At 36.4% G+C, this 23,524-nt stretch overlaps 1 protein-coding gene across 2 annotated transcripts in view; it reads left to right on the forward strand.

The window, feature by feature from the left end:
• The window catches only part of LOC121428539 (bifunctional epoxide hydrolase 2-like), a 64,732-nt gene that overhangs the window by 4,077 nt on the left and 37,131 nt on the right, over window positions 1-23,524 (forward strand). For both annotated transcript variants that reach the window (XR_005971810.1, XM_041625314.1), the window contains exon 2: window positions 21,881-21,965. Coding sequence is in view for 1 of the 2 variants with exons in the window: in XM_041625314.1 (XP_041481248.1) it covers window positions 21,881-21,965 (85 nt within the window). In the remaining variant the exon portion in view is untranslated. The remainder of the gene's footprint in view (window positions 1-21,880; window positions 21,966-23,524) is intronic.

Below are 23,524 nucleotides of genomic sequence, written 5' to 3' on the forward strand. Positions count from 1 at the left end.
AGGCCTACAAGTGGTTTTTAGTGTTACCATGTGTCGCTACTTGTTGCATATACACTTGCCATACGTACCTTTAAGGTACAGGTTGGCGCGGTGAAAGATCGAAGATGAACTACTTTAACTTTATTCCACTCCCTTGGTAATTAAGTACATTATTATGCATTCATCTGGCATTCAAAATCCTGTACCTAGCCACATTTGCCATTTGTCATGTATTAAACTACTTCCAACTTCATATTTATTTCATTCAATTCATGCCATTGAAATGAAGAATTGAACATTTGTTTGACAGCATACCTATATCCATGACCGCGTCCCAGATAAATGTTCCATGTTCCGGATAACGTCACTTCCGGATAACGATGCTGTATATGGTGTCTGTAACAATACAGGTCCGAGTTTTTTTTTCGCCAAGAGTTAAAAGTGACCCAGACTTACTTTTTATACTAAAAAAAGTTGTGATTGCAATATATCACAATATACCAAGAGCACTGTGATGTTTTTTTTTTGTGTGTGTGTTTGATGTGATTCATGTAACGTGTATCTAAAAAAATATGTATCTAAAAAAAAATGTCGTCATAACAACCTTAATATTTAATTCTGAACCTCAAATTTTAGAGATATATTTTTTTTATTCAAATTAGTTCATGTTGAGTGCCAAAAGCATTAATTCGTGATCTGTGTACAGATGTAGGAAGTTGATCTACTTTAGTTTAGATTCTTAAATTATTCCATGGTGTAACAAACCATTTGCATTTGTGCCGTCTTTCCTTTTGTTATAATCTGATAATTCTTTAATGTACATGTGACTTTTCAAATTTTAGTTGTTCTTTCGATAACAAAATATGTATAATGGTTAACCTTTATTGTCCGTGACAAAAAAGGACTAAAGAAATAAAAACGAAGCTTTAGAATTATATCGTTTTATCCCTCTTCATGTCGGTCACACTGTATGATTAAAGATATGAACGAGGAGATTAAATGATCAACAAAGATTAACGAAGGTTTGAGGACTAAAAGTATCCACTTTGTTGTCAATTCTGAATGGCACTCTGGTAAGCTCTACATTTTGATATATAGGCCTATAGTTCTTTGTCGCGGATAGAAATTGAATGAAAAGTGAAATACTCATGATTGAGTTTTAACGATTTTTTTTCAATGTCAGTCTTTAAATAAAGATTAAAAGAGCTTTTAACAAGGGAGAAAATATGAAGGGAGTGGATTATAAAAAAAAATGAAAACAGGTTAACACTAAAAAAATCGAAGTTGGAAAATTGTCACTATCTCTAAACCTATACGCCGCGTTGTAAAGTTGCTCCGAAACAATAATCTTCTAAATTTAGAAGTCACAAGCACGGGAGTTCCGATATATTTATGATATCCACAAGACATTTTTATGATAGCATCTAGGTATTTTTTCTCTCCACTTCTCTTCCTCCCCTAAGCCTTTTATTTTTTTATTATTTTTTTATTGATTTAACACAATTTTCATGGGAGGTAGAAATTAGGCGCTTTTTTAAGGTAAACTGCCACTTATCAGGTATCAAGCCGGAGCTGCCGTTTCCTTAACTTAACTTTGAAAGAGGAGGCTCTCAAATACATTTCCATGGCAACCAATATGACAACAAAACAAATCAGGAGACCAAGCAGAGCAGAAATATATAGATTTTAATGATGATGTGAAAGACGTAAAGCATGGTGAGACAAATAAATGAATTAAAGTTCCCCCAATGAAGTTCTCGTTAACAAAATACACGATTGCCTAGCTGCTAAAATCAGGGTAATTATGTTGAATTGGAGTCTTCTCTACTTTCTTTTTAAAAGTAAGATTTATGCGCTATATGTAATGAGACTAGGTTTAAAGACTAAGCTCTTGCATTCATTCCAAAGCAATGTATAGTAATAACGAACCATTGTTCTATGTGAAAACATAATCATATCTTGTATAATCCTATGTCCAGTTAATGATGGTCAAGACGCTGACTGAAGAATACTTTGCTTGTATTAAAGTTTCTCGTCCCATGCATGTACACTTGTTTATCACTGTCTGTGCTATACTAATATTATTCATGCTATCGTTACACTATAGAAGGAAGTATGATTACAAATCTTTTTACCGACATGCTTTACCGACATGCCTGCTCGTAACTTGGTAGCTATTATATTTCAAATTATAACAAAATCAAGATCATTGCATTAATATAGTTCACGAAGAATACAAACAGATAGCTAAGTTCGCCATGTATATCATACAATAATCGTCACCATTATCTCTTCGCTAATTTTAGCAGCTAAAAATCAACAAATCAAGTACTGTCAATGATGACATTTGTGATATCATGAAGTGATATATACCCCTACTGTATTGTTCTCCTTCCTGTATTAATCACTGATTTTTCAAAAGATTAACAACTCCAAGGGGCTTCTTGTTAACTTTATCGACTTCCTAAAATCTCCCCTTTCCTCTCACGTTTCTCATACATCCCTAGCATAGCATTCATCACATAATATTCATTAGATGAATTTCGTTTCCCGCCAACTTGAAGCAAAAAAAAAAAAAAACGCGCACGTGAACGGGATGCGCAGATCGAAAGAGAGTGTTTTACGTTTTACTCGCCCGGAGCTTAATTTCTGAATAATTGTTTTTCGCGCTCCCTGGGAATATTTCCAAACAGGATTACTGGGAGGGGTGAATGGATGAAATTATATTCGTCATATTAATTTCCTCTGAGGTCTCTTTCGTCGTAGTCCCCAGATATTGGAAGACGCGCTGGCTTTCAACAGTTCTTGTCGGTTTTGAATGGTTTCGTTATAGGCAAAAGGATCCACTCAACAAACTCAACCACCAACCAACTGCGATTCAAATTGAATTAATGACAAGTACTTTTACATTCAAAATAATAAAAGTGAGCAGATTATATTCAATTATTTAACTAGAATAAACGGTCACTCGGCACCAACACTGAATTGTCTGGATTCTAGTACAATTAAATACAATCCCTTTTTCAGAAATCGTCGTCTTTTCTACGATTTTGATTACAATTATAATCTCTGCTAATCAAATTGATACCGTCCTTGCACCTTTATTCCAATAAACTTGTGTCAAGCGTCTGTTGTCATTTGAAGGGATTATCATTAAACTCGTTGTACTGGGAAGTGATTATACCATTTTACTTACACGATTCAATTAAATTATTCATGGCAATCTATAAGCATTGATCGAAAATGAATATGATCATGTGAAAGTTTACGAAATATGAAAAGGGGAAACCAAATATTGTGTTTGTTTATATACCCACCTTTAAATGTATGAATGTACACTGTCGTAAAAGTTTCGTCTGTAAACCGATGGGATTTAATTTGAGGTTTAAGTGTAAGATATTGATAAGGGTTTTTTTTCTCACTGTTTTATTTTGATTATTTTATCTCATTTTGTTTCACTTGTCTAGCTTGTCCCATTTTCCCTAACCCTCTCATATTTTACCAATAGCTGTTCTTCATCTCCTTTTCTTTTTTTTCTTTCAATTTTTATTAATCAAATAAAACATAATTATAGAAATCAAAACAATAATTGCAATGTATTTACACGATTACACAGAGCAGCATTAAACAATTACAAGGAGAGAACAAAGGTATTTCAATCTTTAAAATCAAATCTCCATTTTTTGGAAATGTAGAGGAAGTTTGTTCTTTTTCTTGGCTATGAAATATTCTAAATCCTTATTAGATTTTAGTAAAGCCAAGAAACTCTCGTATACAGGTGAATTACCTTGAAATTTGCAGACATAAAAGTAGTACTTTATTTTTTTTAATTTAAATTTATTTTTTTAATGAAAAATTGAAGGTTTATTTTTCGTTTTATCTTTGTATCAATTATCTTAATAATAGCATTCCGAATGGGCAAGACTTTGGTACATTCACAAAAATACAGGAATAAGCGTTTCGGTGTCTTTGTTACAAAAAGAGCAAAGAGGAGAATCTTTTTCTTTTAATTTTGGAAAAGGAAGTAATTGTTCTATGATCTCACACCCCTCTTATCATGTACTGTATGATCAGTGCCCTGTGACATATAAATATACAATCAATTATGCGATTAATTGTACTTCTAAGCATGGCAAGCCATCTATTAAAATTACAATCAGTTTACATCAATGATTATATCCCTCATCATGTTTCGCCCTCCTTCCCCCTCTCCTTGATATTTATCAATTTCTCGATCTCCTTTTTAACATAATTTTCTTCGTAATTTTCTGTGTCTGTCTAATCCCTACATCTCTTCGATCTCGACCTCTCTCCCATTATTCTCTCGATTTCCCCTGTATTTTACATGTTTTACTTGATATAACCACGTGATGTGAAAAAAGTGTCACGTGTTCGTCCTAAGACATCAAACAAACCATGAACTGTTTTTCATATAAATAAAGGGGTTTTTTTTCGATTTTTTTTTTGGGGGGGCGACCCCTCCCCCTTAAGAAATCCAAAAACTAATACCACCAGACATGCCGTATGCATGATACCAATGATTGTCCAAAACCACATTCATGACGTGAGACGAAAAAGAGTTTGTCTCGTCACAACAGTGAATGGGACTTTGAGATAAACTTGTAAATAAACCACGGTATTACTCCCCCCCCCTTCCCCAAATTACGATTTTTGGCAAACGAATTCGATTTAATTCATAGAGGAAACACAAGTATCCATTCAGATCAATAATATCCGTCACGTTCTTATATCATTGAGAGACGCAGGATTAATCAATTTTAAACTTCTGCATGCTTGTCCGTCTATAGTTTTATTGAAGACTTGTTCATATTCAGGGGGGGGGGGGCGGGAGGGAGAGGGGTGTCGCCATTTCATGCCTGTAGATCATTTAATTCAATTCATTTTTTATCTATACAATTTTAAACATTGAATAATTATCAACGAAATGAAACAATTTAACAGAAACAGAGCACAACGATAACAGGAAAAAACAAAATATTGAATCCAACATAATTATGCGGTATAAGCGGCCATGTCAATCATTCATGGGGGCGGGGGCCTGGGGGATCATTATTATGGTTAGATAATTCGGTAACTGTTTCAGTAATTATCAAAAATTCAATTTCAATATAGTTATTTTGAAATAGGTAGGCCTATACATTCTTGAAAATGTTGGGCAAAACATACTGTCCACACAACAATTGGTTAAAACTTTCAAAACTTTATCCAATTCTGAGTAGTTTTAAACCAATAATGTGTGGTTTGGGTTAAAACATACACAGTACTGGTTGAAAACCACTCAAAGTTGGATACATATTTTTTTACCAATTGTTGACAGTATGTTGCCCAACATTTTAAGAGTGTAAACACGGTGATTTTTGTATTCAACTTTCATTTCTGTACTAATTGATATAACTTCGCATTGAGCTCGTAATTAGCGGAAAATGGCACATTTCGTGAGAGAACAGCATGGAGATCAGATATAAAGTCAACACTCTTTTAGGTGTATCATTAATCCCCAGATCAGGGGGGCGTTTCATCAATATTTTCGTCCGACACGTTGTCAAATCTGACAACTTTCCTAGAATCTGATTGGTTGAGAAGCACTGTTACTATAGTAACTGTCGGATAAAACAGGACTTGTCGGATAAAACGTCTGACAAGTCCTTTCATGAAACGCTCCCCAGGACACTAATTAAGCTAGCTAATACCGTGAACTCAAATTACAGCTAATGCCTACTGCATGAACAGTTTCGTTTAAACGCATCTAGAAAAAAATATCAGTCATAATTCCCCAATACACACATTTTGTTGGTTGAATATAAAGTTGTGTTTGATTTTAGAAGCGTTGATTGCAACTCTCTCTGCAACCGGCCCTACTTACACTGAAAAACTGAGGTATCAAAACTGATATTATTGGTGTCCCTATAGCCGTAAGGTGTTACATTTGAGATGAAACATTACACCAAATTGTGTTGAAGTAACAACCAAAGGTGTTGTAGTAGCAGCCATGGGTGTTGAACTAACACTGTGAATTTAACACCGAATGAAAAATAACTGTTGTGGTGCTTTGTGTACTTCCGTTTACACCACGACAGCTTTTGCTGAGTGAGCATGATGAATTAATCCTAATTCAATGGGAGTAAACCTGACACTATGCGACCAAATTGTCAGTAATTGGATCAGCTATACGACGCCCTAAAAAGAAGTTCAAACCCGCCTTTTTTTAATCTCCGGTCACTATAGTAACAAGGGCCCCGTCTTACAAAGACTTACAAAGAGTTGCGATTGATCTGATCAACCTCAACTATGGAAAGCCTGCAACAGCCACATCTAGAATGCATGATAGTTCAAAATGTTTTGTAGATATGATTCATAAATTCATCGTTTTCTTGACAGTTTGTTATGTTCGCATTTTGTTTACAAAGGACATTGCAAATTTCCTGTAGAAAAATATAACACTGTTGGCTTTCCATAGAGTTACGATTGATTGGATCAATCGTAACTTTTTGTAAGACAGGCCCTGAAATTATTTCTGTGTCTCGCAGCAAGGGTGTTCTAAAGGGTCGAATATTTTGCTGAGTAAGAGGTCTTATTTTTTATTGACACATGAATATTTAACTATTAAATGGCATAGAAAAATCGTAAAAACCTTTACCTAATATTCTCATTCTTTATTGACATATGAACATTAAACTAAAATGGCACTTAGTCTGGGTTATAATTGAGCAAGGAGCCACTCGGAGAAGGATACATTTTCATTCAGTGCTTCTAGACCAGTTTTTTTTTACACTGAATGTGAATATAATTATAAAGTAAACAGGCTCTCCTGAAAATTAACCTGTGAGCGCGCTTTTTCAAAATGGCCGTTGAATTTTCGCAATGATAGATTTTGACATAAACATTCAATTGTCAGTTATATTGCTAGTTTATAAGAGTTTTATAGATATGAAATTGCAACCATTCATTATGTTGGTGACAAAGAAAAAAATGTATGAAATTCATACAAATTTAATTTATAAATATAGCCTATTTTAACCCCCCCCCTCACGCACTAACGCCAATATACTAGCAAATTATTCTGTCATGCGGCCAATTTGTACGATAGGGATGAAGGCATAACTTAGTGGTCAAGTTTCTGACCTTCATGGTTGTTTTTATTTCTAACACCTGCTTTCTTCTTGGCTTCAGTACAAGAATACTCTTCTTTTGATGATGATGGGTCATCGCAAATGGACGATGTATAACAATAAAACTTGTATAACCTGCTTGTCTAAGATAAGATATATTATTTATTCCTTATTTCAATGGGTCGTGATCTGTAGGCAGACCTTAATCCTTATATTGATGGCCATACTTTGGACTTTTGTTTCAATCTGCTAGTATTTGGTTATATTTTTTAAATGATATCACATCATGCTCTCTCGAGGCCGAGGATAAGGGTTATTCAAATTTGAACTTTATGTTACAAAACAAGCGTTAGTCTTGACACTTGTTGAAGAATGTCTGTATATAAATCATTGATAAAAATTGCCCGATATTCATGTTATTAAGTGGGATCCCCTCGAGGTACTATATATTTTAAATCTTTCAATATGAAGAAAAAGTTTTGACAAATTCATCGATGAAACTTGTATGAAATTGCTTATTAAAGATCTTAACTCTAGCAAGTAGCCGTCGCAGTTATGGTGACACTAGTAGCGTTATGAGCCAAATATTTTTAGGGGACGACACATGACATTTGGAGCAAAATTTCTAAAATGATGAGCTGCGTGAAAACGAAGCGAGCGAAAAAATGAAATTTATGATGCGAAAATATTACTTTGATAACATCCCACCCCTTTTCCTATGTCATCTTTCTTTTTCTCCCTTGTTCTTAGTCGTGAAATTTTGTGGAGTCCATGGCCAATCAGCCCATCTGTAAGCCAGTAATCTACACTATCAGGACAATCCAGTCGAATTTGAATAAGCCCCTATCTTTAATTTTATTCATAAAAACTTGACTGAAGTCAAAACAAAATGCACTATTGTAACGAGATGTAGATATTAACCCCTCCATCACTTCATGTCCATCTCCAACTGACCTTACACGCGTCATTAAGACCCCCTTACATTCTATTTTAATTAATATTTTAAGCGACTGTAATGGTTAGTTGTATAGTTGGTACTTTGTTTTCATGAGGTAACTATCGTCACAAATAGACCTATACTCGATGTAAGCTTTGTTTTTGTCACCAAGGAAACTCTTAACTTTGAGATGGATCAAACAGTTGGGTTTCCTGCACAGCAAAATGCAGTGAGTGGTTCAGAAACTCGTGAACCACAATCGGGTTTATATCAGGAAAGTTAGACCCCGCTCCTGGGGGTTGAATCCTATTATGATGAAGTGAGATTCGAATCTATCGAGATCCGCTATATAGCAACCACCTCGCGACTAACAGGTATCACGTGATGCCTTTGATAAAAGAACACAGGGAAGGGGGGGGGGGGGGGGTCTCGCAACGGTCGTTCAAATTGTTTAAAGTTCATAGCAAAACAACTGTATACTCACAATCACTCAAATAATCAGAAACATCAATTAAATCTAGCATTTTTATCCTGATAATCGATCATCATACCCCACCAATTATGAAAGTACTTCATTAAAATCTATATAGTTCTGTTGTAGTTTGGCCTTTTAATGACTAAGAGTCACACCGGATGAAATTCCCTTGAGTTAACAGCAATAATAGGTAGTAACAGTCGTGATAAACAACCACAGGTTACATACTGGTCTTCGCTGAACACCAAACAAACATATATTATATTATTTCTTGATTTCAGTTGAGACACCTGCGCGTGCTGCCTTGCTCAGGCTTAAATTTCTCCCCAGCGTACCTTTTCCCCTTCCTATAACCATGATAGTAAATCAGCGCGAAGCAAACACTCTAAAAGTTTGAATGAAGAAAAGAACATTGGCTGAGTTGATACAGTTACACCAATGCAACCGCTTCCAAATCGATCGATGATATGTCGTCGGTAATGACTTACTAGATTTGATCGGTCTGGAGACGGTTTCGCCCGGATTGGCTGTAACCGTATGACGGATAATGGCAGTGATTGAAACCGAATTTCGGAAGGCAGAATATTATTTGCTTAAATGTCTGCCTCATATCTGCGGAATCAAAATCAGAAGGATTTCGAAACGAGATGTGACCAGCAACCCAAACTATTTTTTTCCCTCTTCATCAAAAAGAATCAAAAGGTGATTCTTTCAAAAATTCGGTACGTGCACCTGTCGAAATGTGTTCTTGTTTTATAATGAACGGAAAAAAGAGAACAGTAATAACAACACCAAACAAAGCATGTAATAATATCTAGTATCACAAAAGCAATATAACACCAGATAGCAATTCCACTCAACAACTTATTCGCCACACTCGGTTCCTACTGAAAACCTTTTACATACTGATCTATGGTTCAATAAAATTAGAATTTCTTTCCTATGAAATTTAGTATTATGATAATGATTTCTTTGTAAAAAAAAACACTTTCTTCTCACTCTTATACCGACTACGCCTATGTCATTTCTTTTTAAAGAATGGATTTAGTCGCATGCTAGCCCATGATCGGGTCGGAGCTGTCAGAATGTCAATGCATTATTAGATTTGCACATTCTATGGTTCGAAGGCACATTCATGTCAAGACGTAATCTCTACACACTCGTTAAAAACAAAAAATCAGCGGATTCGGTAGCATCCGACTCGGGACGATCCCACAGCCTCTAGGGTTTAAACATATTCTTACAAATTGCCGCCTAAAGTACCTTCAAGTTATCTCTTAAGGTCTATAATTAGGACGGAAATTAGGACGATCCCAAACTTTAACTTTTCACGATGCGCTCCTGATCATGCTGATGGTGTATGATCTTGAGCGAATGTGACATTTATGTGACTGGTTGTGACACAAATCGTACAAAACAAACAGTTTTCAAGTTCCGGTGACTCAAGATTCAAGATGAACGGTGCTTGTCCGAACTTCTCGGCACATGAACCCATATGATCCGTCAAAATTCAAACCTCCGGCAAACGTTTAATTTTTTTATGATGAATAATAAGATTTTTTTAAATGCATGACAGGTATGTATACTGTATTCCATTCAATAAAATTATTTAGGTGACGACCTTATATTTTGACCCCCCCCCCCCCGATGATGACCCAGTAAAGTATGTAATATGACTTGAATTAATGATCATGATAATATTGTAGTCCGGTTGGGGAGGTGCAGGAGCCGCGGGAGCGGGGGGCGGAGGCTTCAGCCCCCCCACTTTTTTCCAAAACCGTGTACAAAAAAGTAAAAATGACCATGTGATTGTGATTTTTTGCATTGTCAGCCCCCTCCGGCCCACTTTTGGCTCAGCCCCCACTTTGAAAACCGTTCCGCGGCCCCTGAGGTGGGGGGGGGGGGTGGCATTGCTCTGTGGTTTCTTAGACTTGCATTTCACCTTTTCCATTCACCTGCTATGCTTTGAAGTGTCTATTTATGACCTTTTTTTGAATTGACATTAATATCTCATTTTTTGCAATATACGATTCAGGTTTTGGTAGTGTGGATGCACCTATGATACATGGGAATTGTGGTGATGTGTTAACAAATATTGCTGTGTCATACCATATAAGATACGAATAATAGATGTTAATCAGATAAGAATGATGGATATTAAAACGAATGTTTAAGGCCATGCAAATGCGATTAAAATAAACTCAACAACTTCATGTCTTTAAAGCGTTAAAGGTCAATGGTGTTTTTGTACGAGAGCTTGCTAAAACCTACTGAATTTGGCGTATCTCCAGTTTGGAAAACTTGTTCTCATTATTTCCACTATATAATGTGGATTTAATCATTACTATTCCCCCCTTGGAACTTTTCACTAATATCCGCTGTCCGAAATGTCGTAATGCCACATTCGTTTCCAATTTGGTTCTGTACTTATTGTCTACTGGTCTTTCCTTCATGTCCTTGCATGTGTTTAAGGGGTAGATCAATCCCGTCCTGTAAATGATTCTGTCAATTTGTACCTCACATAGCAGTTAAAAGAGTTATTTGCCCTGACTAGTTAAAATCGCAAATTTTCTCTGGCAACAATCCCTAGTTTAATTCAAGCAATTTCTAAAGATGCCCCCAGAAATATATAAATAAATAAATAGATAAATAAATAAATAAATAAATAGATAAAAATAAATAAATAAATAAATAAATAATTAAAATAAATAATTAAATAAAATCTACGGGTGCTCTTGCCTTTGGTACTCATATGACGCCGATGTGGGAAACACGATAAGTGATTTTTATCAGGAATACCTAGAAAAGTTATTATTCGAATAAACAAAGTGATATGGTACATTTTGAACAGAAAGGCCCAATTGTTCCTTGAAAACTAAAGACACTGTAGGATATAAGCCAATATTAAGATTTGTATAAAAAAAATCCAAATGATACACATGATACACTCTGAAATACTTTGAACAACAAAGCATGTAAACATGGTACAGCGTTCCTTGAAATTAAGATGGGAAATTCAGCAATGGGGAAAAGGCAATCATTGACAATCTTTTATAATGCTCCTATAATCATTTGATCAAAATTTAGGGAAAAGGCAATACAACTTATAAAGACAAACCCAAATTCTATCATGATTTTACATTCTTTAAAAGTGGTAGGTGATTGTGATAAAAATAAATCAACTTATTATTTAAAATTTATCAGAATTTTAGTTGATGTTACCCATTTTATCGGGAATTCACAAACAAATTTTTCACCTTGAACAATCCGTTTAAAGATTTTGATTTACCATCATTTTCAGAGTTTTTATGTTTCGATTTAAAGGGAAACCCGTTTGGGAATAAAATTCTATAGCTGATGCATATTATCATACATTAATCAATTTGTGATTTATTCAGGACTTTTGTCAAATTTAAGAAACGAGGTCCAGGTTCATTGTCCGAAGCGAAGGTATATGCGAAGCACCGTTGGCATATACTACTGACCAGACAAAGGTAGATAATTATTTGAAATATTTATTCAATTCGCTGTAACTACTACCGATTTCTGGAAAATTGGATCCACCATTATCAAGGTTTGAAGCTCCTTGGTATTATCATTCGAATAAAACTCTATTCAATTTTGTTTATTCGTTTATTGCAAAACTACAAAGCGTGAGAGTTTTATGTCAATTTTATCTAAGTTTTCGATCTGCTTTAACATAGAAAATTATCTGTACTTTCAGTAGATTGTCATGAACTGCCGTAGATTCCCATTCATTTGTAAGATGAACCATATTTTCCCTGCCATTCATTGATCTTATCAAGATTGGACAGTATTATCCGGTTATTTAATTGCGATAATTTTCGAGGACATATTTTGTCGGTCAGAGGTATTAATGGATAAAAAAATAATCCCGAGCTCAAAGATTGTTAGTGTATGTGTTTATGTGCGTGAAATATCTTTTGATCATCATGTTGATACTGTTTGGTGTAAGAATGGGGCTAGCCGGGGCGAAAATGACATTATAAAAGACAAATTAATCAAATTTTATGTCTTTTGTCAATAGACAAATCTTTGGTCTTTCAATTTTCTTTTAAATCATTGGTAAATTAATTGAGAGTCTATTTTAAAAAAAATTGGGGAATATACATAGGCGTATAATGCCACAGTCGCAAATAATGTATAAGCAAACAAATAGAAGGTGTAAAGAGTGAAAAAAAATTATCATAGGATTATATTTAAGGCAAATAGGTGTAAACATGTCAGTTTTAAAATGACTGAAAGCAAAAGATTGATTGAAAAACGTTCCTTTAGTTTTGGAGGTTATCCAAGTTGTACCTTGCCAGTGCATTTATAGAGTCTGCGGATGTTTTCTTGCTCTAATCCATTTGCACCGGACATTTTTAATGCAAGCCTGTGAGTAGAAAGATAAGACTACCTTTAGTTTGTACTCTTTAGAAATGTAATATGAGAAATGATGTAATGGACATGATAGAATAAAATGAATTGACAGAAGAAATTGAACACGGGGAGAAGAAGACATATAGGAAGAAAGAAAGAGACGGATAAGGGAGAGTTGGTGGTCATGACGTATAGAAGAATAGCAAGGGGTATTTAGGCAAATTCAAATTCAAAGTAATCTATTTCACTTCCATCAAACAAAAACAAATTGTATACCATCATTATAAACATAAATATTTGTATCCGTTGCAAAAATAAAATCAATAATACAATGTTTTGAAAAAAAAATCACTTAGACAGTTTGGGCAACACATTTATTCCTTGAAAAGCAGCGCGCGTAACAGCTGCACTGCTAAAGCCAGGGTAATTATGCTGCATATACTGTATAGAGCGCTTAGAGACTTCTGACAAAGTAAGTATTAAGCGCTATATAAGCAAGTATAATTATTAGTATTAACACATTGTATGTTTTAAATATGTATACGTTTTTTTTCAATAGAAATGAAATTAAGATGGAAATGGAGTGACCCACTAAAAAGCAATGCTTGTACAATGTTGGCCCCTCAAAAAATAGATAACACAACGAATAACAAAGTTCAAATACAGATATTTGTAATCGAATGAGAAAAAAGATAAATGAGAGAGAAATACATGTTATCAAAAAATATATTTTGATATAGGAAAAAACAACCCGTCCTAAAAAGGCAGTTAGGCGGGAGACAATGGAAAGGGGAAGGAGGACATCTCCCCCATTTTTTTTCTTCAAAAGTAGAGGGGAATCATAATTCGCCTCTGGTCCACTTTGGGGATCAAACCTATTCCTGAAAACTTTTGAAAAGCACTCCCAAATTAATGTTAAGTTTACTTTGAATTCTGGAAATGATCACAAATGTCATCTTGACATAAAATCGCGCTTGTTGGCTATTGTGTTGGCACAGTGCGTTGATAAAGCATATTTTTCGATGGCAAAAAAAAAATCAATATAGTTTTTTTTCTTTCTTCGGCTCTTTCATTGTGATGAGGACATTGCATTAACTAAAATGACAATTTTACCTTTATACTGCGTAATTTCTATATGTATGTCATGTATGTAACCATGGACCTATCAGAGTGGTAGGTCCATGGGTCAGAGTGGTAGGTCCATGATGTAACCAACTGTGCATTGCAATACTAAAATTTAAAGTAATAAAATAAGTAAACAAAAAGTAGCCTACCGTGCCTACGATAGGAAGAAGGGAGAGGTAATATCAGACTTTAAAAGATATTTAAGCACTGTTTTGCGCTCGTTCTCTTCATTTCCCATGTTGTTTTACCAAAAGGCCGGCTCCGTGCTTTCACGGTTGAAGAACGTGGGTTGGTTTTTGAGGAGTGATGTGGAAATTTTGTGGGCCGTCCCACCACTTATGCCATTTCCTCGCCAATTACGGAACCGGCATGAGTAGTCGAAATCCTCAATTTCATCGATCAATGTACAAGGACTTGTAGTGAGTGAATGGCTTATGGGAGGGGACTTGGGGGAGGGGCGCAGGGGACACATCGAACTAACGGCTGAAAGTTCAACATGAAAAAAAATGAAAAATCGGGGACTCATTCGCATGTGTATAGAAAATACAATAAGTAAAAAGAATAAAGATAATTGCGAGAAATAATAAGATAACAGAGATACGGGACGATAGTAAAACGCAAAAGAAAACAAAGACATGACAAAGAATAGTGGAGAGAAAGAAGTTATAAAGCACTGAAGGGGGAGCGAGAGAGGGAGAGACACGCACACGAGTACACAGATGGATATGATAGAGAGAAAGGGTAAGAAGGGGGTGGGGTGGTGAGAACAAGAACGAAAGTGCAAACGTGGATCAACATGATCAAAGAGAGTGTGTTACATTATAATAGCGTGCTTAGAATATACTTAAATATGCATACTAATTAATTACTCTTGCAAGACAGTAACAAAAATATGTTTAGTTTTCACTTAAAGGCATGGATGGAGGGGATCTGTTGAATATCTCATTTCATAAATGAAAATTATCTGGTAGGATACCTATGATAATTGTTATTCTAAAAAAAAATATAATAAAATGCAGAAGGAATCACATTGTTTTTATACATATAGCTGTAATTGGTATAAGTCTTGATTTTTTAAATAGATTTTATAATCAAGGAAAAGCGGATCAGTGTGAGAACGGGGATGTGAGAATGAAATAATACGAAGGGCTTTCTCTTTGTTAAGTAAATTTTGGTGTGTATTGCCCCAAACAAGGACCCCATAGTTGATATATGGTAATATAAGATTAAAATATATTGTAAGTATATAGAGAAGTAATAGGAATAAATGTTTTTAACCTATTTATGATGCCTATATTACGAGATATTGTCAATATGGCATTTCCAGGAGAGTTTGTTTTATGAACAGAATGACAAACTTTTCATGGTATTGTGCCACTTTTTTTAAATTGGAAATATTTTCTATCCATATTAAAAAGAATAATTAGTCGAATAGAATCAAAATGGGAGTAAGGGTTGAAAGTTAAAAAGCTGATTTCGATATTGAAAATCCATTTGTTTTCTTAATAGTTGCCGATGGATGGCAGAAAAATAACTTGACACAACAAGCCGATGAAAATACTTCAACAGAAGAAAGGAGGGGGGGGGGGCGGTCAAGGGATTTTCTTTGCGAGGGATGTGAGGGAATGGAGGAAATGGGGATGGGGATATGTTGAGTTACCGATTGAAAAATAACGTATATTAATAAAAAAAGAATAAGCTTTGTTTAACCAATTTTTAAAGGAGAAGTAGACCGACCGTGGGGCTCCTGTCTCAAGTCAAGGCTAAACGCAGAAAGAGAGAGAGAGAGAAAAAAAAAACAGAAAAGGGATAATCAGAAACCAGACTTGTCTGAGGGGGTAATGATCAGTTCTAATGTCATGATTGTTATGGATGGAGAGTAGTTTTTATTTTATTGTCAAGTTGTCAGTCGATCTCATCACGAACCCGCGGGGTTCGCGACGGTCTTTTTGTAAAACCTTGAGTCTAGCTCAGCGGTGGCTTTGGGGGAAACGAAACGCCAAATGCAAAATAATCGTCACCAATAACAGAAAATCCACCAAGTCATCGTCTAACTTATACGAGACAATTTACTTATCAATCACTTGACATGTGTCATAGATACAGACAATCGGCATCTTCTTGTGAATGATATTTGAGAGTGATATCATTCTCACGCCAACGCCATTTTGGGGGCTACAGTCATACCAATAAAACTGACTCCAAACCGACCGATGGTGTGTCATTGAAAACATGCTTGAGATCGGTCTGGAGTAGTTTTTGTAGGTGTGACCATGCATAGGCGGCGATAGCGGTGGGACGGACCCCCCCCCCCCCCTAAAATTTCTGATGAAAACTTTTTTTTTTGCTTGTCCATCCCAAAATATCTGTTGATAACTTTTTTTTTTGCTTGTCCATCCCAAAATTTCTGTTGAAAACTTTTTTTTGTGCTTGTCCATATTTTTTGTCCATCCCCAAATTTCAGGTGGACCCCCCTAAATGTTTTGGCTTCCGCCGCCAATGGGTGTGACCGTTGAGCGATAGACTGGCATCAGCAAGCTTTGAAGACAGTGCATGAAGGTGTTGCCAGCTTGAGGAAATGTTCGGCTAGTCCAGCCGGGGGGGGGGTAAGGCTGGTCTCCCCCATCGGTCACTCGGTTCATATTCATCGTCTCCAAGGGACCTTTGTTTATACTCCTAAGCATCATGAGCATGCCAGGTAGGTGTTTCATAAAACTGTTCGTAATGCCATGGTCACATTTGTTCTACGGCGGCCGTACGGCGAGTCGAAAACAGCCGTTTCAACATTTTTTGTCCAACTACATATAGGTGGTTTGAATCAAAATTGATAAAACGGCTGTTTTCGACTCACCGTACGGCCGCCGTAGAACAAATGTGACCATGGTATAAGTAACGAGCAACTGGTGATCCTTTCTTATGGTAAATTATACTACCAAATTTTCATTGGTGTCGATTTAGTTCATCACCAATTGTTCATAAAGTCGCTTGTAAGTTACGAACAGCTTTATCAAACACCTGTCTGGTAGAATCCTGGCCAGGGTTCCGTCATAGAGCTAACTATCATGACTATTATGATTGATTGGCCGCTGTATACGACCATTGACCATAACAATTGTGCATACAGCGGTACACAACAGTAATGTACGCACACTCAGTCGCCAAGTTTTGTGTTACAAGGCACCTAGAATTTGATTAATTTTCTAAAGTTTGAATATGTCTCAAACAAGAATATTTCGTTAAGTACAAATGGAAATAATCTCAAAAATGGATGACGGATAAACAAATAGGACGATTTTTTTACGAAAAAGAGCAGTATTATACAAACATAAACACAAACAAAAAGTAATAAAACACAAACAAAAATCGATATTGGAAAAAAAACAAGAATCAAGGTCAAAGAAAATAAATGCAAAGACCAGACAATGGTTCTCCAAAATAAGATCTAAATCATTTAAATTGACACTAATCAAAACGCTAGTGTCCTATCATGTCTTTTGCAGGACACTTGGGACTCCTTAACAAATCACGAAGCCTTACTATAATACCCATAAATCCACTCTTTCATCTTCGCCCGCGCCCGAGGCCCCGGTCCGAGAGCAGAATCTGTCTCATGCTTATTTACATGGTGACACCGCATTTATGCAATTGTATGTCAATGTAATAAAAATGAATGAGTCAAATGTAATAATAAAATGATGACGCCATATTAATACTTGTGATGGCACATGCTTTTTTAAAAATACATAAATCAAAGCAGCGACATCAAAAGAGCATCTTATGAATTTTCGGTGACCTTATGATTTGGTAGCTGCTTTTCACTTCACACCCTAATTACATTCATTTATTGACGAATTACCTCTAATTTTTACATTATGGGGGAGGTCGAGTAAGGTATGATTTAATGTCATACTGGGAGATGTTTTATGACAAAGCATGTAGTGGACAGGTTTGTCATCACGCACGTTTGTTATAGCGTGGCGCGGGGCTTTACAAAACACGTGTGTCACCATGAGTTAATTGACTTCGTGTTTATTCACATGGCGATGATGGGTCAGCTGGATTGTGATGACCCAAATCAATTAGTGTATGACGCATCCTTATGTCTGCAGCTGACCACGGTGACATGACCCTGGGCCTGGAGGTCATTGATTAGCAACAAGTCTTCAGAGTCCTCGGCACCTGCGCTGGGTCTCGAATCCACACCCTTCTTATATATTTTTTCTTCCAGGGTAGCCACTTTAGCTCATATGATTTGTTCTTCCAATGTTCCCTTGCAACCGATAGCAGACACCTTCTGGAACGCAGAGCATCTATTGTTAAAAGCCCTTCAGGACAAAGCAGTCTTTGTCGAAAATCGGTGAATAAAAACAGCAGAATCGTCCTGGAATCTGGACAAACGACATAATTATTTGCAATTTATTGTCCAGTCAGAATCTTATAAGGCGATCTGCTTTCCCTGTCCATCAACTTTCGACAAAGACCTCTAAGCTGTTCATTGTGATTTGACGGGCATGTACAAGAGATTTACTATGTAGCAAAATCCGTTCCCGGACTGTCTAGTTAAACTTCTTCATTTTTATTCGGCGGGATTCTGATGAGAAGACAGGATGTCCCTTGGTATGAGTCGGCCGGAAATCGAACCCATGACCTCCCGTTCATGAAGCGGACACTCTCCCACTGAGCCCCTGCACCTCTCTGTCACATCCAGTGCATCTGCCGCTCCCTACCCAGGTGTCAAAGTGGGTGTCTCTGCGCATTGTCGCCACGAAAAGCAGGAATGTTGGGTGAACATGGTTCCAGATTTTTTTGCACTGTGACGCAGAAGCAATCCTAGCACGCAGCAAATGCATTGAAAATGTAAGTAAAAATCACATTCTAAACCTGGGAGGCCTTTGTTGAAAATTGGTGGATATGACTCGGAACATCACTTTCGTCCAACGTTTCAGAGCTGACGAAAAAAATGCAAATATGTCGTTTGCGTTTGTCCAGAGTCATGGACGAAAAAGCTGTTCCGGTTTACCGGCCTTCGACAAAGACTCCATTGTTATGAAGGACATTGACAATAGAATTTGTTGTTCCCAAAGGGAGTGGGAAATGCCTATAGGCGTTGTTTGAAATAAAGACTGAATCCGATTGTAAGTAATCACAGACTGCGCTCAGGGATTACATTCGGATTTCGATGACCAGACAAATTCATACTTTTAGGTAAACCATATCTGATGATATATGAGCTTTGGTAGAATAATAGAGGGAATCTGCTGTTGTAATCTCCTCTCTGTGTCATAAACATCGCTTTATGTCAAGATTAACATTCCAAAAGGTCACTCTAATCAATGGCACAGGTATTAATACGGAAAAATGCTTTTGGGGTCATGTTGGATGACTAATGTCTCCAGAAACAGAATTGTGAAAGGTGATCTACTGCGCACTAAACCATTTTCCATTTACCATTGTGCAATGAAAAGGTTTAAATGACCCATGAGGATGGGGTACATTGATGATTATACTCCTATTTTGCGTAAACAACAGATTATCTTTTTTTTCAAGTTATTTATCATGTAACTCACAAGATCTAGTTAGCTCCTTCGTCTATTTTCTCTGCGTCACTGTTAAATTTGTAAAAATCATTATTGTGTAGGACATTTAACAATTATTTCGAGGGGAGTCTAACTTGGAAGCTGAAAGGTCGATTTGTTTTTGGATTCATTCGAAAATAAGCGACGCTGCAAAATGGTTTATCCTTACTTTTAATCTTTATATTAGGATAATAATAATAATAATATGTCCATTTATATAGCGCAGTTACTATGTGCATATACCCAACTGCGCTTTGATACTTGGTATCATATTATTACTCCGGCTGTAGCTGAGCCGCCATATTAATAGGCGCTATAGCGTTCAAGGAAAAATCCTACCGGGTACCCATTCACCTCATCTGGGTCGAGTGCAGCACAATGTGGATAAATTTCTTGCTGAAGGAAATTACGCCATGGCTGGGATTCGAACCCACGACCCTCTGTTTCAAAGTCCGGAGACTAATCCACTGGGCCACAACGCTCCACGAAGTTGTAGTGATGATGGTTGTTTGACTTATATGGTTAGGCGAGGTCTAAATTATTGAAAACATACTTTCAAATCATGACAATTGTTATGTCGTCTTTCCCTTACAATAGCTCGAACATTTACGAGCTTGTTGTTCGGAATGGTCGTAAACATAGATCGTAATGTATCGTAGCAACGTCGTTCGGCATGGTATGACGATTAGTTGTTGACTCCATAAGGGGGTTACTCTTCTTTTTGTTGTCGTGTGGGACCAGGGCGAACACGAATGGGAGGTCGTATTGACAACGTATTTATTACGATTACTTATTTTGAGGACTCTTTTGCGTCTTCTTACATGCAGTCGTAATGTTCGAATGTTGATACGCTGTTCGTACAACTAAGATTTGAACGGGCTGTTGGTAGTAATGGTCGTAAACACCGATCGTGTCACTTAGCATCGTATCGTAATGCAATAAAATAATTATTTCGTCAGTCTGATAGCAGGGGTCACTCACCGACATGTCGTGATTTGACCAATATGTCGATATCATTTCGTAAAAAAAAATCAGTTACAGAAGCAAGCTGGCCTCTGGAATATCATCCTAATTGCATTTTGGCGCATACTCTTCGCTTTATTTCATCACCTTAATGAGCGAGAAGGAAGGAGGTTTATTCATCAAATATCCGTTATAGTGATAAAGAATCCAAGCTGTATGCTCTTCCCAAGGTCAGGTCAGTCTGGATAATGAGTATTAAAAACATCAATATTGCAGCAGTGAGACCCTGGATGAGTAATCTATGATGAGACTCTTATGGCATCTCTTTTCTTCATTTTTTTTATTAAAGAAAAGGGATAACGATTGTATATAATGTTGCCTTGACCTGATATACATAATGGCTAAGAGTCATGACAAATCACAGTGGATTGCTCACTGGTCTGGTTTGATGACATCATTTTCCTTACCCTCTCAATCTTTGTTTGGTGTCATATTCTCAGAACAAACAAACAGCCAGCAAAACAGTTCATATCCCTGCATTTTGCGTTGATAGGGCTGAGTTAAGCATTACACCAAGAAGGTAGAGAAATTGTTGATTACATTTCATATGATATATCGATAAAGAAATTCGCTTCTGGTTTCCATACAGTGTGGTACTGGCAAGAAGGTCAGTGCCAGACCGCTGAGCAATACTGAGTATTCTGGTCACATGGACGTGAGGGCGCCCCACGTGCCTGCGCCCTCGCATCGCTATCTCATTGTAAAGTCCTAAGTCGTGTCATCACTCATGTATAATCTTGAAATAATGCCGGGGATCGACGCTCCCACCCCAAGGATCGTGAGGGTTTAATGACTTGACGTTGCATATAATTTTAATTTTTCATCCTATGACTATGCATGACCTAGAACGTTCGGGATGATATGTAGCCCCCAAGTTTTTCACAATGAAATCAAAAGCCCTTTTAAAAGAATATATTGAGCATCATCGATAGGGGGCGTTGAATTACCTTTAGAGAAATATGCCTATTTTAAACATTATCACAAAAAAATAACAAAATACTAGCTGTCACTGCACATTTTAATAATTTTGATATCAGAATACGCAATAATATTTACACAGTTGTACCTTAACCAAATTTTTAGAGAGTAGTAACTCTTTGGACAATTCTAAAACGTTCTTCGAGTTTCATTCGAGACTTGACGTGATGACAGTAATTCATTTCCTTTATAATCAATGTAATTTGAAAGTAACATTTATGGAATCGCATATGAATTTCACTAATCTCATTTTTTTTTCTTATTTTATCTTCAGGAATTTCATCTTTAACGTGATATCGCAAGGTCGGGCAAACAACACATTCGGTCGCCTTGAAACGGGGGAACTAACAGTTACTCAGGTAAACACAGACATAAAACACTTCATTGTTGAATATACAAAATATATACAGTTTGTTGCAGGGAACCCGGAAAGATTTTTAAATGGAGGCGAAGGGGGGGGGATCATGCAACAAAATTACAATCAGATGGTTATTTTAACGTTTTTCGTACACGTCTATTTAAAAAAGAGTCGAGCCCTGCGTTCATTGCTCAACTAATAATTCTTTATATTTTTTCTTGTACTTTGTGATTACTTAAACGCATAAGATCGGAGTGCCCCTATCAGTGAAAAATCATATGGGGGATATTTTTAGCCAGTACCTAGGACAATTTATCTTTTATAATTGGTTGAATGGCGAAAAATACCTATATTATCTGTCATGTATTTTGTCAAATATTCGTGATTTCCTTTCAAGAAAATTGAAAAAAAAATAGCCACTCTTGATGTGTTTCATTAAAGAAATGCTATTACTAATTGTCTCTGGTGTAATATATTATCTATTTTTAAAACCCATACTAACGATGGCAATAACTTGAAAGGTACAAAACTGCTATTAACAATATTTTGTCTCGCCTGAACGAGGTTTGGCAGAAACCTAGTAATCGTTTTTCCAGCTAGTCTTTTGCATGTTCGTCTGTTAGTCTGTTGCTGTTACTTAGTCTGTTACAAAAATGTTAAAGTTTTCGTTCAACTTGCTCCCCTCTCTTTATTTCTGCATCAATTATGTTCATACTTGGTACATATGATTCTTGGATAATACCATATCTGTGTTCATAAAGATGATGATGTCAAAGGTCAACTAGGGATCCAAAGGTCAAATGATATCAGTACACGTCCATCCTTTTTTTGTTGTTGAAGTTTTTGTGCAACTTGCTCTAATTTCTGCATCAATTTTGATCACACTTGCTTCTGATGATCCTTGGGTAATACAAGATGCAAGTTGTTGAGGATGATGGGATCGAAGGTCATCTAGGGGTCAAAATTTCAAATGATATGAGGTTACGTCCATCCTTTTTTGACAATTTTGTTCAACTTGCTCTCATTTCTTTATTTCTGCATCAATTGTGTTTGCACTTGATCCTTGGGTAATACCACATGGGTGGTGTCAAGAATGATGGGTCAAAGGTCATCTAGTTGTCAAAAGGTCAAGTTTTTGTTCACCTTGTTCTCATTCCTTTATTTCTGCATCAATTGTATTTAAACTTGGTACAACATTCTTGGGTAATACCACATGGGTGTGTAAATAAGGGTGATAACGTCAAAAGTGATCTAGGGGTCAAAAGATCACATTGTATATTTTATTGATCGCGAAATCAGGCGAGACTTGTGGTTGACGAACTTGTTTTTTTTAATCTACCAAATAAAATTGTCAAGTCGTACGCCGATATTGATCGACACGTACAACATTTCATTGCGTGCTACTATGAAGCAGTTTACTCATAATCTTTTAGTTTTCCCAAATCCATGACATTAATGTGACTCTATAAAGTTTAGAAAGGATTCCGTGTTACCCCCTTCGGGAGGAAGAGCCGGTAGTTTCGGTTGCTCACAACCCCTCAAATCTGCCTTGACATACAA

This window comes from Lytechinus variegatus, chromosome 1 (genome assembly GCF_018143015.1).
Source record: "Lytechinus variegatus isolate NC3 chromosome 1, Lvar_3.0, whole genome shotgun sequence".
Classification (NCBI taxonomy): Eukaryota; Metazoa; Echinodermata; class Echinoidea; order Temnopleuroida; family Toxopneustidae; genus Lytechinus; species Lytechinus variegatus.